This window comes from Poecilia reticulata, linkage group LG20 (genome assembly GCF_000633615.1).
Source record: "Poecilia reticulata strain Guanapo linkage group LG20, Guppy_female_1.0+MT, whole genome shotgun sequence".
Lineage (NCBI taxonomy): Eukaryota > Metazoa > Chordata > Actinopteri > Cyprinodontiformes > Poeciliidae > Poecilia > Poecilia reticulata.
Genome location: NC_024350.1, coordinates 18,212,146 through 18,224,593, shown reverse-complemented (window position 1 = coordinate 18,224,593; position 12,448 = coordinate 18,212,146). Strand labels below are relative to the sequence as shown.

Here is a 12,448-nt window from a genome sequence, read left to right as displayed (position 1 = left end):
ACTTTAAAAAATCGACATGATGCAATAAAAGATTTGAATGTTTATATAAATATCTTGTAAACTGCATAAAGATAGCATTTATTACAAATGACCAAGTATTTTCATCTAGTTTTTAGTGCAAAAGTCTTAGTTCACTTGAAATAAGACAAAATTAACAAGTAACGTTTCAGAAACAAATAGGAATCAATAATTATTTCACTTATAATATGGGAGAAATGTCTTGTAATATCATTTTTCATTAAATTAATTGTCTTAAAACAAGCTTTTTGTCTTGCTGAAACAATTTCTTGTAAGTTTGTTTTGTTTTATTTCATATTTGCACCTAAAACTGGACCTAAGATTTTAATTTTGCACTTCTATATTTAAAAATTGTTGTTTTTTAATCATCTTCAATCCCCAGACTTAACAGAAATAACTCTACTTTTTTCACCGTGTGTAAATAATCTATGGGCGTTTCTATGATTTTCTGAGGACATCAGCAGGACAGGCGGTTTGTTCCTCGCCGCGTCTGCATGGACGTTTTCAGTGACGAGATTCATTCGATTCATTCGAGCGCGTCTGAGAAGCGTTGCAGAACTTGTGGATAGAGAAGCAGCTAATGAAAGCTTCCCAGAGCCGCGGCGGATCCGTGGAAAGGTCAACGCCGCGGGTTGGGGACCGCCCAGGCTGGACCTTCCCCTCATTTCTCTCCCATCGCTGTGAGCCGATAATCGGGGCGGTAAAGCCGCCTCAGACTGTAATGAAGTCCCCACTAATAAAGCTCTGAAATTCATCCACTGCTCTCCTTTCTCATCACTCCACACTGAAAAACACAAAAACTTACCAGGAATTTTGTCTAGTTTCAGTTGAGCTTGACAGTTTTTGTCATTTTATAATTTATTTGCGTGTGTAAACGTTTGTCATCAGGTGTTAAGATGCTTGATATCTTTGTGTCCTTTGATAGAAATTTACTTTAAAATCTTTATAAAGTCTTATTTCCGTTGTACTAACTTACAAATAACCTTACAGCAAGAAATAGGAGCTGGATGTTAGTCAATTATTCCTTAATTTTAATTAAAAATGTTGTAGTTTCCCTGGCAGATGGATGCAGTTATAAGATATTTATTTCCTGATTTAAAAAATCTGCCATTGAAACAAGAATTTTTTCCCGTTAAGTTAAAATGTAGCTATTTGTTATTATGTTTTTATAAGTTGCACTTCAAAAACACAAAATGTAGCCAGCTAATTTTGGTCTAGTTTAGTGCAAATATATAAAATTTGAAATAAGACAAACTAACTTAGAAGTAACTTTTAAACTTGTTTTAAGTAAATAACTCAAAAAAATGTTAACACTTTTTTAGTAATTTTATAACATGATAAATTTCTTGTTTACAGTGAAATCATCTGTCAGTGGAGCTAGTTTACAATATAATATTATTGACTTAAAACAAGCTCCTATATTTACTGAATTGTTAATTTTAAGTTAGTTTGGTCTAATTAGTGAACTAATATATTTACACTAGAAACTAGATAAAAAATACTTGGTAACATTTTGTGTTTTTGCTTTGTATAGTATTCACAGTGCACTGCAAAACACAACATTTTATAAAGTAATATTGGTTTAGTTTCTTGTACATTGAAATGAGATAAAACTAAGTAACTTTTCAGCAAAGTATAGCAGCTTGTTTTTAGTAAATAATTCATTAATATTGAATTGGCAGATAAATTCATTTATTAGACATTTTTACCATGTTATAACAAAACTAGTTTTCTGTCATTAATATTAAGAAATTGACTTAAAACAAGCTTCTATATTTCCCTGAATTGTTACTTTTTGGTTAGTTTTGTCTTATTTCAAGCAGATTGAGATATTTGCACCAGAAACTAGTCAAATCTACTCGGTAGGATTTTGTGTTTTTGCAGTGCTCTCTGTCCTCAGTAATCATAAGTGAATAATGGCAGTTAAACGAGGAGAAAGTCTGGTGAATGGGAGCAGAACGGCCGCAGTCGGTGCATCAATCAGGGCTCTGATTGAAAAGAGAGCGCGGATGGAGCGAAGGGGGGGGTTCATGTCACCTTGCCGATAACGCCCGTCCTCCTTTCACATGCAAATCACAGCAAAGACAATGACATTTATAGAGAAATGAGGCTTGAAACGAACGTTTCTTTTATCCGCTTGGACGATAAGACGGAAACAATCGACTCGAACTTTGGAGCTCAACGGCAGCTCTTCAGCGGCTGATGGCGGCGTTCAGTTATGTTGGAAATAAGACAAAATAAACATGAAATGTTTTCTGATTGCAGGTACCAGAAGCTGTGGAAGAGTTATGTGAAACTGCGCCACCTGCTGGCAAACAGCCCAAAGGTCAAGCAGATCGACAAGCAGAAGCTGACGCAGAGAGAGGTGGGTGGAAAGAAAACCGACGGATTTTATGTTCCCAGAACGGCTGCACAGTGGCGCAGTTGGTAGAGCTGCTGCCTTGCAGCAAGAAGGTTCTGGGTTCGATTCCCGGCCCCGGTCTTTCTGCATGGAGTTTGCATGTTCTCCCTGTGCATGGTGGGTTTTCTCCGGGTACTCTGGTTTCCTCCCACAGTCCAAAAACATGACTGTCAGGTTAATTGGCATCTCCAAATTGCCCCTAGGTGTGAGTGTGTGTGTGCATGGTTGTGTGTCTCTGTGTTGCCCTGCGACAGACTGGCGACCTGTCCAGGTGACCCCGCCTCTCGCCCGGAACGCCAGCTGGAGAGGCACCAGCACCCCTCCTGACCCCACTGAGGGACAAGGGTGTATAGAAAATGGATGGATGGATGGACAGATCGGTTTCCATTAAGATAAAAAAAATGTTTAAAATCTGCTGCATCATCATTTGAGTTATGAAGCATTTTGTAGCTGCGTCTTTAAATACTAAACGGGTTTCAAAATGTATTTATTTCCACTGAACAGTCATAATACTGATAATACTGCAACCAAGTGATAAAAACTTTAATCTACCAGGAGAACTAGTATTTTTTTAATCAATATCAAAGAATTATTGATCTCCTATGTTGCTGAAAAGTTGCTTTTTAAGTTTAGTTTTGTCTTATTTCAAGTCTACTAAAATATTTTCACTACACAATATTTTAGTTCAAAGCAAAACTGAGTAGCAAATTGTTACAACTTGTAATGAAAGAAAAAAATCAGATTATTTCACTTTTAGTGAAATTTATTATAAGTGCATCAGTCTGCCAGTTGAACTGGAACTTTTCATCAAAATTAAGGAGTTTTTGACTTGAGCTTCAATTTCAATAAAAAGTAACTTTTTCAGTTAGTTTCTTATTTCAACTAGATGTAGAAAAACTAGACGAAATGACTTGGTAAGATTTTGTTTTTTTGCAGAAAAAACCATTGACTAAACAAGCTTTTGCTTTCCGTCTGGATTTTAACATTTTTACTCAACATTTCTATATTATTTTCTTTGTTTTTTCACTCAGAGGGTTTAACTAAACGTGTGACTCTTCCCCTGTTTCCTTTTGGTTCTGGAGGCCTGGAAAAACCCGACTCCCTGTTCTGCAGAAGTTGTGTGGCTCCATCTGTGCGGCCATTGTTTTAAGTCAGGCATGAAAAATGCGGAGCCCCTTTTTTTTTTGCTGCATAATTGAGATAAATTTGGAGCTGTGAATAAAGCGGCGGTAACTGCCCTCCTGAGCCGGGTGTGAAGGTCAGCCCTCCGCCGGGGGAGCGCGGGCGGAACAGGTTTGGATTTGGTGAAGTAATGACCATGCAGCCGCAGGGGATCCCTCGGCCGCAGCAGCGCTGCGCGTGTGGCCCCGAGAACCGGCTCTTTCCTGCAGATCCGGGCTCCTCCTCCGGATCGTTTGATCCACTCTCGACCAATAACGAGCAGCAACTCTGAGCTCAATTAGTTTGTTTCCCAGGTAGCGCCGCAAAGCTCTCCCAGCTAACAGGCCCTGACAATCCCACTGTCAACCTGCGCCGGAGCAATTAGTGAAGCCAAACACATGCACACTCAACACCGCGGGTCCATCGGGCTCCACCAGGACCATTAGCCGTGTCAGCGGCGCTGCGGCTTTGCTGCTTATTTAATGCCTCGGGGAGCACTGCGAGACTAAAGCCTCTGATGGGCATCAGGACACAACCTGTCCAAGGTTTTCACACCAGCTGTGTGACGAGAACCGGCCCTCACACCAAAGCTGCAAACTACCACCCTCTCACATCGTTAAAGGCGGCCTGTTATGCTTCCTTGAGCAGGTTAGGAAGGGTTTATGGGCGATACGAAACATGTTTGTTACGCTTTCTGCACAAAATCCTCCTTAGATATTGAGATTTTAGAGCTGGTTTGGGGCTTCTGGTCACTTTAAATCCATATAAGCTGCAACCCAACGTGAAAATGGCTGAAAACAGATGCGCAATTATGCAACTGTACATCTTTGAAAAGCAGAAGTGGAGCCTCCTGCACAACCAATAAGAATGCATGCAACAAGTGGTTTCTAATAGGGCTTTACACTGCAAAAACACAACTTTTACCAAGTATTTTTAGTCTAATTTCTAGAGTACGTATCTCAGCACATTTGAAATAAGACAAAACTAACTTACAAGTAACTTTTTAGCAAAATATTGGAGCTTGATTTTGGTAAACAATTCCTTAATATTGATGGAAAAGGCACTAACTAGTTCAATTGTTAGGTTATTTCACTGTAAAATTCAGCTTCTATGTAAAGCGGAACTCACAAATACACTCAAAGGGGATACGTCACAGGCATCAGGTAAAATATGTTACACCAGTTAAATCGACAACAAAAATAAATAATCAACCACTCAGTATGAAATTTTTTGACTTTTAGCAACAATGATTTATTACAAAAACCAAAAACTAGTAAAATAATAATAGTTATCCTGATAAATAAATCAGTAATCGAAAATCCCTCAAATAAGTTTAGGTTAGATTTAATTCACTCAGTTCATATCAGTAAAGAAACCCAAATGGTTAAATGTCCAAATATTTCCGATCCTTTTTAATGCGAATTTTGTCCACAAAAGAGTTCCATATCCTGGGAGAATTTCTCCATTTTAATCCAAAGTCCCAATCCAAAATGAAAAATCTAAAGCGTCAAAAACCCCCTCCCCAAAAAATGAGAAAGAAAGAGTGGTACCATTGAAAATCCCCAAAAAGAAACGTAAAGTCCAGATCTCACCGGGAATGTCTTTCTTTTCCCCCCCGGTGGCGTCTTCTCGCTCCGTCGGCGTCCTCCTGCACCTGGCGGCGTTTCCTGGGTACAAGCTCCAATCCAGCTCCTGAAGCGCACGATCCGCGGTGCTGGGGCGAACCTTGCTTGCCATTTAATCTCTTTTCTTCGATTTATTACTTGTTCTAAACGTTCAGTCAATTCAAGTCTCCCGCTGCACGGACCTGACGGTGAGCGTCATCCTCTCTGATTGCGCCGCTGCGCGCCGACGCCCCTTTTTATACACTAATATCAGCTACACCTAAAAAACCAATATGACCTGCCCAAAATTCAGTTTTAAAAGTGGAAATACGGAATAATTTTACAATTAAATAGCAACTGTTATACAAGCCAGATGATACATTTACTCTTCAATGCATTTATCCAGGAGAAAAACAAACACAGTGGTTATGTTACATCACTAATAGCAGGACATTTTTCCCCTTTTATAAATGTAATAATCTGTCAGTTAACTAGAACTTTTTCATCAATATTAAGGATTTATTTTCTTAAAACAAGCTGACATCTCTTGCTGAAATGTTTGGTCTTATTTCAAGATATTTGCACCAGAAACTAGACCAGGAATACTTAGAGATTTTGTGTTTTTGCATTGTTATCCTTTATTTCCTTACATTTCCTCCAACTCGCCAGGCTGTAATCTCTTGAAGTGTTTTTGATTATCAGTTTTTTAGCTTTCTGGAGGCTGCACAGTGGCGCAGTTGATAGAGCTGTTGCCTTGCAGCAAGAAGGTTCTGGTTTCGATTCCCAGCCTGAGGTCTTTCTGCATGGAGTCTCCATGTTCTCCCTGTGCATGGTGGGTTTTCTCCGGGTTCTCCGGTTTCCTCCCACAGTCCAAAAACATGACTGTCAGGTTAATTGGCCTCTCCAAATTGCCCCTAGGTGTGAGTGTGAGTGTGTGTGTGCATGGTTGTGTGTCCTGTGTGTCTCTGTGTTGCCCTGCGACAGACTGGCGACCTGTCCAGGGTGACCCCGCCTCTCGCCCGAAACGTTGGCTGGAGATGAACCAGCACCCCTCCGGACCCCACTGAGGGAAAAAGGGTGCAAGAAAATGGATGGATGGATGGATGGATGGATGGATGGATGGATAGCTTTCTGGAAAAGTTTGGCTGCTTCTACAATCAATTCATTTCAGTTACTGTCGTTTTTGACACAAAAAACCATTTGAAATTTGACGTTGATGTTCGTATTTCTTCAGTTAATCCATAAAAATACCAAATATGACAGTTTAATTGGTGGAAACCTCGTGCTTCAGATGGAGTCTCCCAAATAATGCCAACATAATTAATAAAAAAAAAGTTTGTAATTAATTCTGAGTGTGTTATTTTAAATTAAAAAGCACACGTCCATCCAAGAAATGTTGAGCTAAAAAGATCAAATTCTGAAATTCACCAAACATTTCCTTCAAATATTGAACAATAGAGACGTTGCGTAGTCTTAACTCGAAACTTAAATCTTCCAGTTTTGGATCGCTCACGCTTAAGTCTCCCAGTTAACCTGCCGCGTTTTGACGCAGAAAAGTCAAAAGCCTCGACGGAAAGCGAGGAGAACATGCAACAGATGTGCGCTCTCCTTTCGTCAGCCATTGATTTTCAGGAAGCGTTTGGTGTTTGACCTCAGCCTGATCCAAAATATAAACAGTCCTCTCAGCAGAAGGAGATGACGGCAAAAGTCAAATGTGCCGTGACTTTGACCAGCAGAAACAGAGCGCCTGTACCTCCCTGGTTAATTATTTACTTTTCTTGTTTCCCTCAGTTCTCTGACCCCGCTGAAGGCCCTGCATAATAAACTGTTTACATACGATTCACGCTTCTCTGTGATGACTGCTTTCCATATACAGTGGCTGGCTGGCTGTCCACAGGAGGGTTTGCCGTGTGTGGTGGTGCATGCGCGTGGGCGAGCGAGTTTCTTTTTGATGCACAGTTCAAAGTGGGAAGGCATTATTTATTCATGCCTTTGTTGTTCTTATTTCCTCGGCGAGTCAAAAAATTCCTGGCATTCCATTTTAGGCAGATCACGGCTAACGCAGAGCGAGTCGATGCTGTCTCTGCTGAATGAAACACACGCGTGAGCACACACATTAAGGAGGCGCAGGCTGTCAATACGGCCTCCATCTTGGTTATGTTACATCCAGGACTGCCTTATATCTGACTCAGACATTCTGCTCAGTCTCCTGACGTTAAGGTTGGATCTGTGTCCAGCCAGCTCTGTGAGATCCTGTTTGAGTTTCAGATTGAATATAAGAGAAACAAGTAGATTTAGAGGGGAAAATATTGCTTGAATTCATATTTTGATGAAAATAAGAATCACTTTCACACTGCAAAAATACAGAATATTACCAAGTATATGTGTCTAGTTTCTAGTGTCAACAGTTAGCCTGCTCATTTTAGTGATTGTATGTTAACATTTAGCATTAGCCTACTAATACTAGCATTAGTATGACAGCATACTAATGTTGACATAGTAACTTTAGCAGGTTGACAAATAAATACTATCCTAAAAATGAACCTGCTAATTTTTGTTTTAAAAAATTGCAAAATTTAGTTTAACATTTAGCATTTTCCTACTAATACTAGCATAAGGTAGTATGTCAAAAATAGCATTAGCATGCTAATTTGTAAGGTTAACATTTTGCTTTAGCTTGCTAGAATATCAACATTTAAGCATTAACCTAAAATTAGCATTGATTTTAGAATGACATTAGCATTAGCCTGCTAATTTTTGGGGTGGCATGTTAACACCTTTGTTTAGCTTGCTAAAGTTAGTGTTAGTATTTCAAGATTTAGCATATGCCTACTAATTTTAATGATACTTTAACATTTACCCTTATCCTACTAATACTAACAATAGTTAGTATGTCAACATTAGCATTAGCCTGCTCATATTTGGAGTAGTATGTTAACACTTTCATTTAGGTTGCTAAAGTTAGTGTTAGTATTTGAACATTTCATATTAACCTACTAAAAGTAGCATTAGCTTCAATACCATGTGATATTTTGAGTATACTATGTAGTAAATATAGTACTGTAAAAACTTTCAACACTTACACAAAATGGCTGTTTCACAATGTAGCTTACTAATACTAGCATTAGCTTTAGCCTGTCAACATTAGCCTGATTTCTAGGTAGGAAGTTAACATTTTGCTTTAGCTTGCCAAAGTTTGTTAGCATTTCACCATTTAGCATTAACCTACTAACTTTAGAATTAGTTTTAGTCTGTCAATGTTAGCATTGTCTTGCTTTTGGGGTAATTTAGTTCACATTCACTTTAGTTTACTAAAGTTTGTGTTAGTATTTCAATATTTAGCATTAGCTTACTAATTATGGGAGGAGTATGTTAACATTTTGCTTTAGCTTGCCAAAGTTTGTGTTAGTATTTTTAGTATTTCACCATTTAGCATTAGCCTACTAACACTTTGACATTAGTTTTAGCCTGTCTACATTAGCATTAGCTTGCTAGTGTAGTATGTTGCCATTGTGGTTAGTATCTATGATATAAAATTAGAAGATGATTCTAATTCTTTAGCCTGAAACGCAGGTTTCATTTCAAACTGCTTGGATGTTAGAAAAATACTCAAATTGCTTAATGCAGAGCAACAATTTGTGCTCTTGCTAAAACTGTGTTGGTGTAGAGTCGATGGCAGACGTGTTACATCATGATTAAACCTCAACGTTCTGCCATGTTTGTATCTCGTACCATGTCAGGTTGCAGTATGTTGCATGTGGCAGTCTGTCATGGAAACTGGGGTAAAACAAGAGGCGCCTGCGCGGCGACAGGAGTGTGTGGACGGGGAGTCGTTTCAGGAGGCCGCGTTCCAGCCGATCAATAATTGACTGGCCTGGTTGTTTGGCAGGAAGCTCTTCAGAAGATCCGGCAGAAGAACACGATGCGCCGTGAGGTGACGGTGGAGCTCAGCAGCCAGGGCTTCTGGAAAACCGGCATCCGCTCCGACGTCTGCCAGGTAACATCCAGCAGCAACGCGCTGTCAAACTGCGCTACGTGCAACGCATTAAAGCTCGGGTCTCCGAGGAATTCACCTTTTTAAATAAATGATGGGCAATCAAAGCAGACACCTTTTTAAATCATGCTTTAATCAGAACATAGACGCAAAACCTGTGATGATGTCAAAGAATAAAGGCCTCAAAGCTCTAAAGTTGTAACCAGAGTTTGAATTGAGTTTCTGTTCTTAGAATAGTAAAAATCATAAATCGAATGAAAAAGAAATTTGGTGACACATGAAGGCGTTTTGGGACTGAATGAACTATTTCAGTTCCTTTTTTTCTTCAGATAGGAGTCATTTTTAGTTTCCTACCTGTTGGCCTTTTAAATATATCCTTTGTTTTTTAAATTAACTCCCTATTGATTATTGAACATAAAAAAAACAAAGGTCTGGTAGATGTTGATGTGCAAACCACCAAGTTAGATTTGTCTTTTTATCCACTTTTAAAGGTGTTTATACCCCTTTTGTTTCACACTGTCTGCTTGATTTATTGTATTTTATTGTGCTTTTTATTTTATAGATCAAAATTAAATTTTTTCTATCGAAGCTGCGTGAAACATAAAATCTTCTAACTGTAATTACGGCTTCTGTTTTTAGAGGTTTTGTCTCTAAATCATATTTTACATCTAGAGATTTAAAAAAAAATCCCTTATTTTTCTTTCCAAAAGATCTCGAGCTTATATGGATGAAGAGCATCTATGAATGTTTTTAAGGTTTGCCACAAATATCTCATAAGAATATAGGTCTGGACTTTGATTAGGCCATTTTAACTCATAGCAAGACAAACTCAAGTCTTGCTAATTATTTGATTCAGACAAGTTGAAGCAGAGAAACTCTAAAACTTTTAAGACTGAATTTTGCAAAGTTGTTCCTCCATTTTTGCCCTGTAGCCACAACATGATGCTGCCACCACCGTGTTAAACAGTGCATCGGGACAAATCATGTTTATTTGTATTAATTGTGTTTCTTTGGTGTGAAGCAACAAGGCGGATCAAAGTGCTTTACCTGATTAAAACTTAATACTGTAACCAATTATGAAACAAGCAAAAAATTAATTTTGTCAAAGAAACTCAAGGAAATAAACATCAAATATGTTAGTTAATGTTCCAGTTATTGCTAATCTAAGGCAAATCTAACCTTTTTAGTCTTAAAGGAGCTCAGTGTTTCGGCTGTTTTGCAGATTTCTGGAAGTTTGACTTCGTTTGCAGAAATGAAACTGAATGGCGTGAGTCTGTATTCATGACATGGAGGAACACGGTGGTGGCAGCATCATGGTGTAGGGACAAACTTGGAAGCCACTTCCTGTCTTGGTCATAGTCGGGGAGTAACTAATTACATTTATCCAATTAGATTTACATGAGTAACTTTTTTTAAGTATTTTTATTAGTGTTTTTACTACACTGTAGTTTTTACTTGAGTATTTCTACTTCTGGATTTATTTCTGGATTTTCTCCCCACTGAATGAAAAATTCACCAGACACAGACACACACCTGGAGCAGAGGTCGCGTTAACGGAATATTTTCCGTATTTGACCGGTTATTTTTTTAAACGACAGGAAAATTTAAAGCCCGTCGGTCATTTGACAGATTATAACTAACACCCTTGACTGGTGCTTATGCGCACACATTACAGACTTTATGCAAAGAGTTCATCAGAGGCAACTAAAACCAATCAATAAAAGAATCCTTTCTGAATATCATCTCATGAACACTGAACTAAATGCGTCTTTCTGACCGGGAGCTGGCGGCGCGTATCGTACCAAGCGCAGTGCGCTGCAGCTGCACAACCAATGCGGACGGACGCAGCTCCGCCACTGCAAAGAATTAAACTGAACTCATCCTGCGGTTTTAACAAATGGAGCTGAAGACATGACCCTCCCTCACTCAGAAGGACAGCGGCGCACAGGAGCGCAGCAGACGTGTGTATATATATATATTTATATATAGATATATAGATATATAGATGTATATATATATATATATAGATATATAGATGTATATATGCCCGCCCACAAGGCATCAAATACAGAACACACACCCACACACAACAGGCTTCTAGAGGCTTTGATGTGCCAGTGATGTCACTCATGCTCTATGACATCACTGAGGACCCCCTTTAATGCCAACTCATTTGTTGTACAAGTCAGAAAAAGAAGACTTGCTTCTAGTTAAGAGTTTGATACCATTGCGTATAAAAAATTGCAAACATAATGGACAGAACGCTCAAACAGGAAAACATTGAGCTGAAGAAAACTGTTGAACACCTCCGATGTAAGTTGGAGCATCTTAAGACTCATTCATGTGCTTGCACGCATGTATGCCTGCAAACACAGTATGAGTTGCTGGAGAAAAAAACCAACTCTCTCCATGAGCAGATCCTATCAGTCCGTGCAGAGATGGATAACAGAGAGCCAAAGTACAGGCAGGCAAGAGAAGAAGTTCAAGGTTCAGCAGAGATCCAGACGGGCAGCAGAGGAGAAGTCCAGAAGGTCCTGACGGATCTGAAGACGGGACGGGAGACTTTGGACAAAGAGATGAGAGAGCAGGATGATCTGAAGGACGTAGTAGCGAACCTGAGAAACCTACAGACAATCGAGGACCTGCGCAGGACAAACAAAGACTTGCTGGACGAAAATGATTTTCTCAGAAAACGGGTGGCTGATTTAGAACGAGAGAATCGGGAGCCGGGACATTGTTTGAGAAAAGTCTTTAAGTGGGCATGTACAGTTTTCCAGGACATGTACCAGAGTGGAACTCTGAGATACTGGATGGAATGCTGAGATACTGGGTGCCGACCTGGATCTACTAGTACCATTGATTGGTTTTTGAAACTGATGCTTACTCCAACTGATGTTTCTTAAATTACTGCTGCTTCTGGAGTTACTGGTCATTCTTGAATTACAGCCTAGGACACCCTAGGCTGCAGTTGGATGATCGATTTTGTCATTTCATCAGATTTTTGGCCGTATATCTTGGACACTCGAGTGATGAGAGGTGCGGAGCTGTCCACTGACCACTACCTGGTGACGAGTTGGCTCCGGTGGTGGGGGAGGAAGCCGGTCAGACCTGGCAGGCCCAAACGTGTAGTGAGGGTCGGCTGGGAACGTCTGGCGGAATCCCCTGTGAGACGGAGCTTTTACTTCCATCTCCAGCAGAACTTCGAACACGTTCCGGGGGGAGGTGGGGGACATTGATTCTGAGTGGACCATGTTCCCTACCTCCATTGCC

At 39.7% G+C, this 12,448-nt stretch overlaps 1 protein-coding gene across 1 annotated transcript in view; it reads left to right on the top strand.

The window, feature by feature from the left end:
* drosha (drosha ribonuclease III) overlaps window positions 1–12,448 on the top strand; it is a 135,040-nt gene that overhangs the window by 23,054 nt on the left and 99,538 nt on the right. The window contains exons 15-16 of the mRNA XM_008396408.2: window positions 2,284–2,383; window positions 9,074–9,181. Coding sequence (XP_008394630.1) covers window positions 2,284–2,383; window positions 9,074–9,181 — 208 coding nt within the window. The remainder of the gene's footprint in view (window positions 1–2,283; window positions 2,384–9,073; window positions 9,182–12,448) is intronic.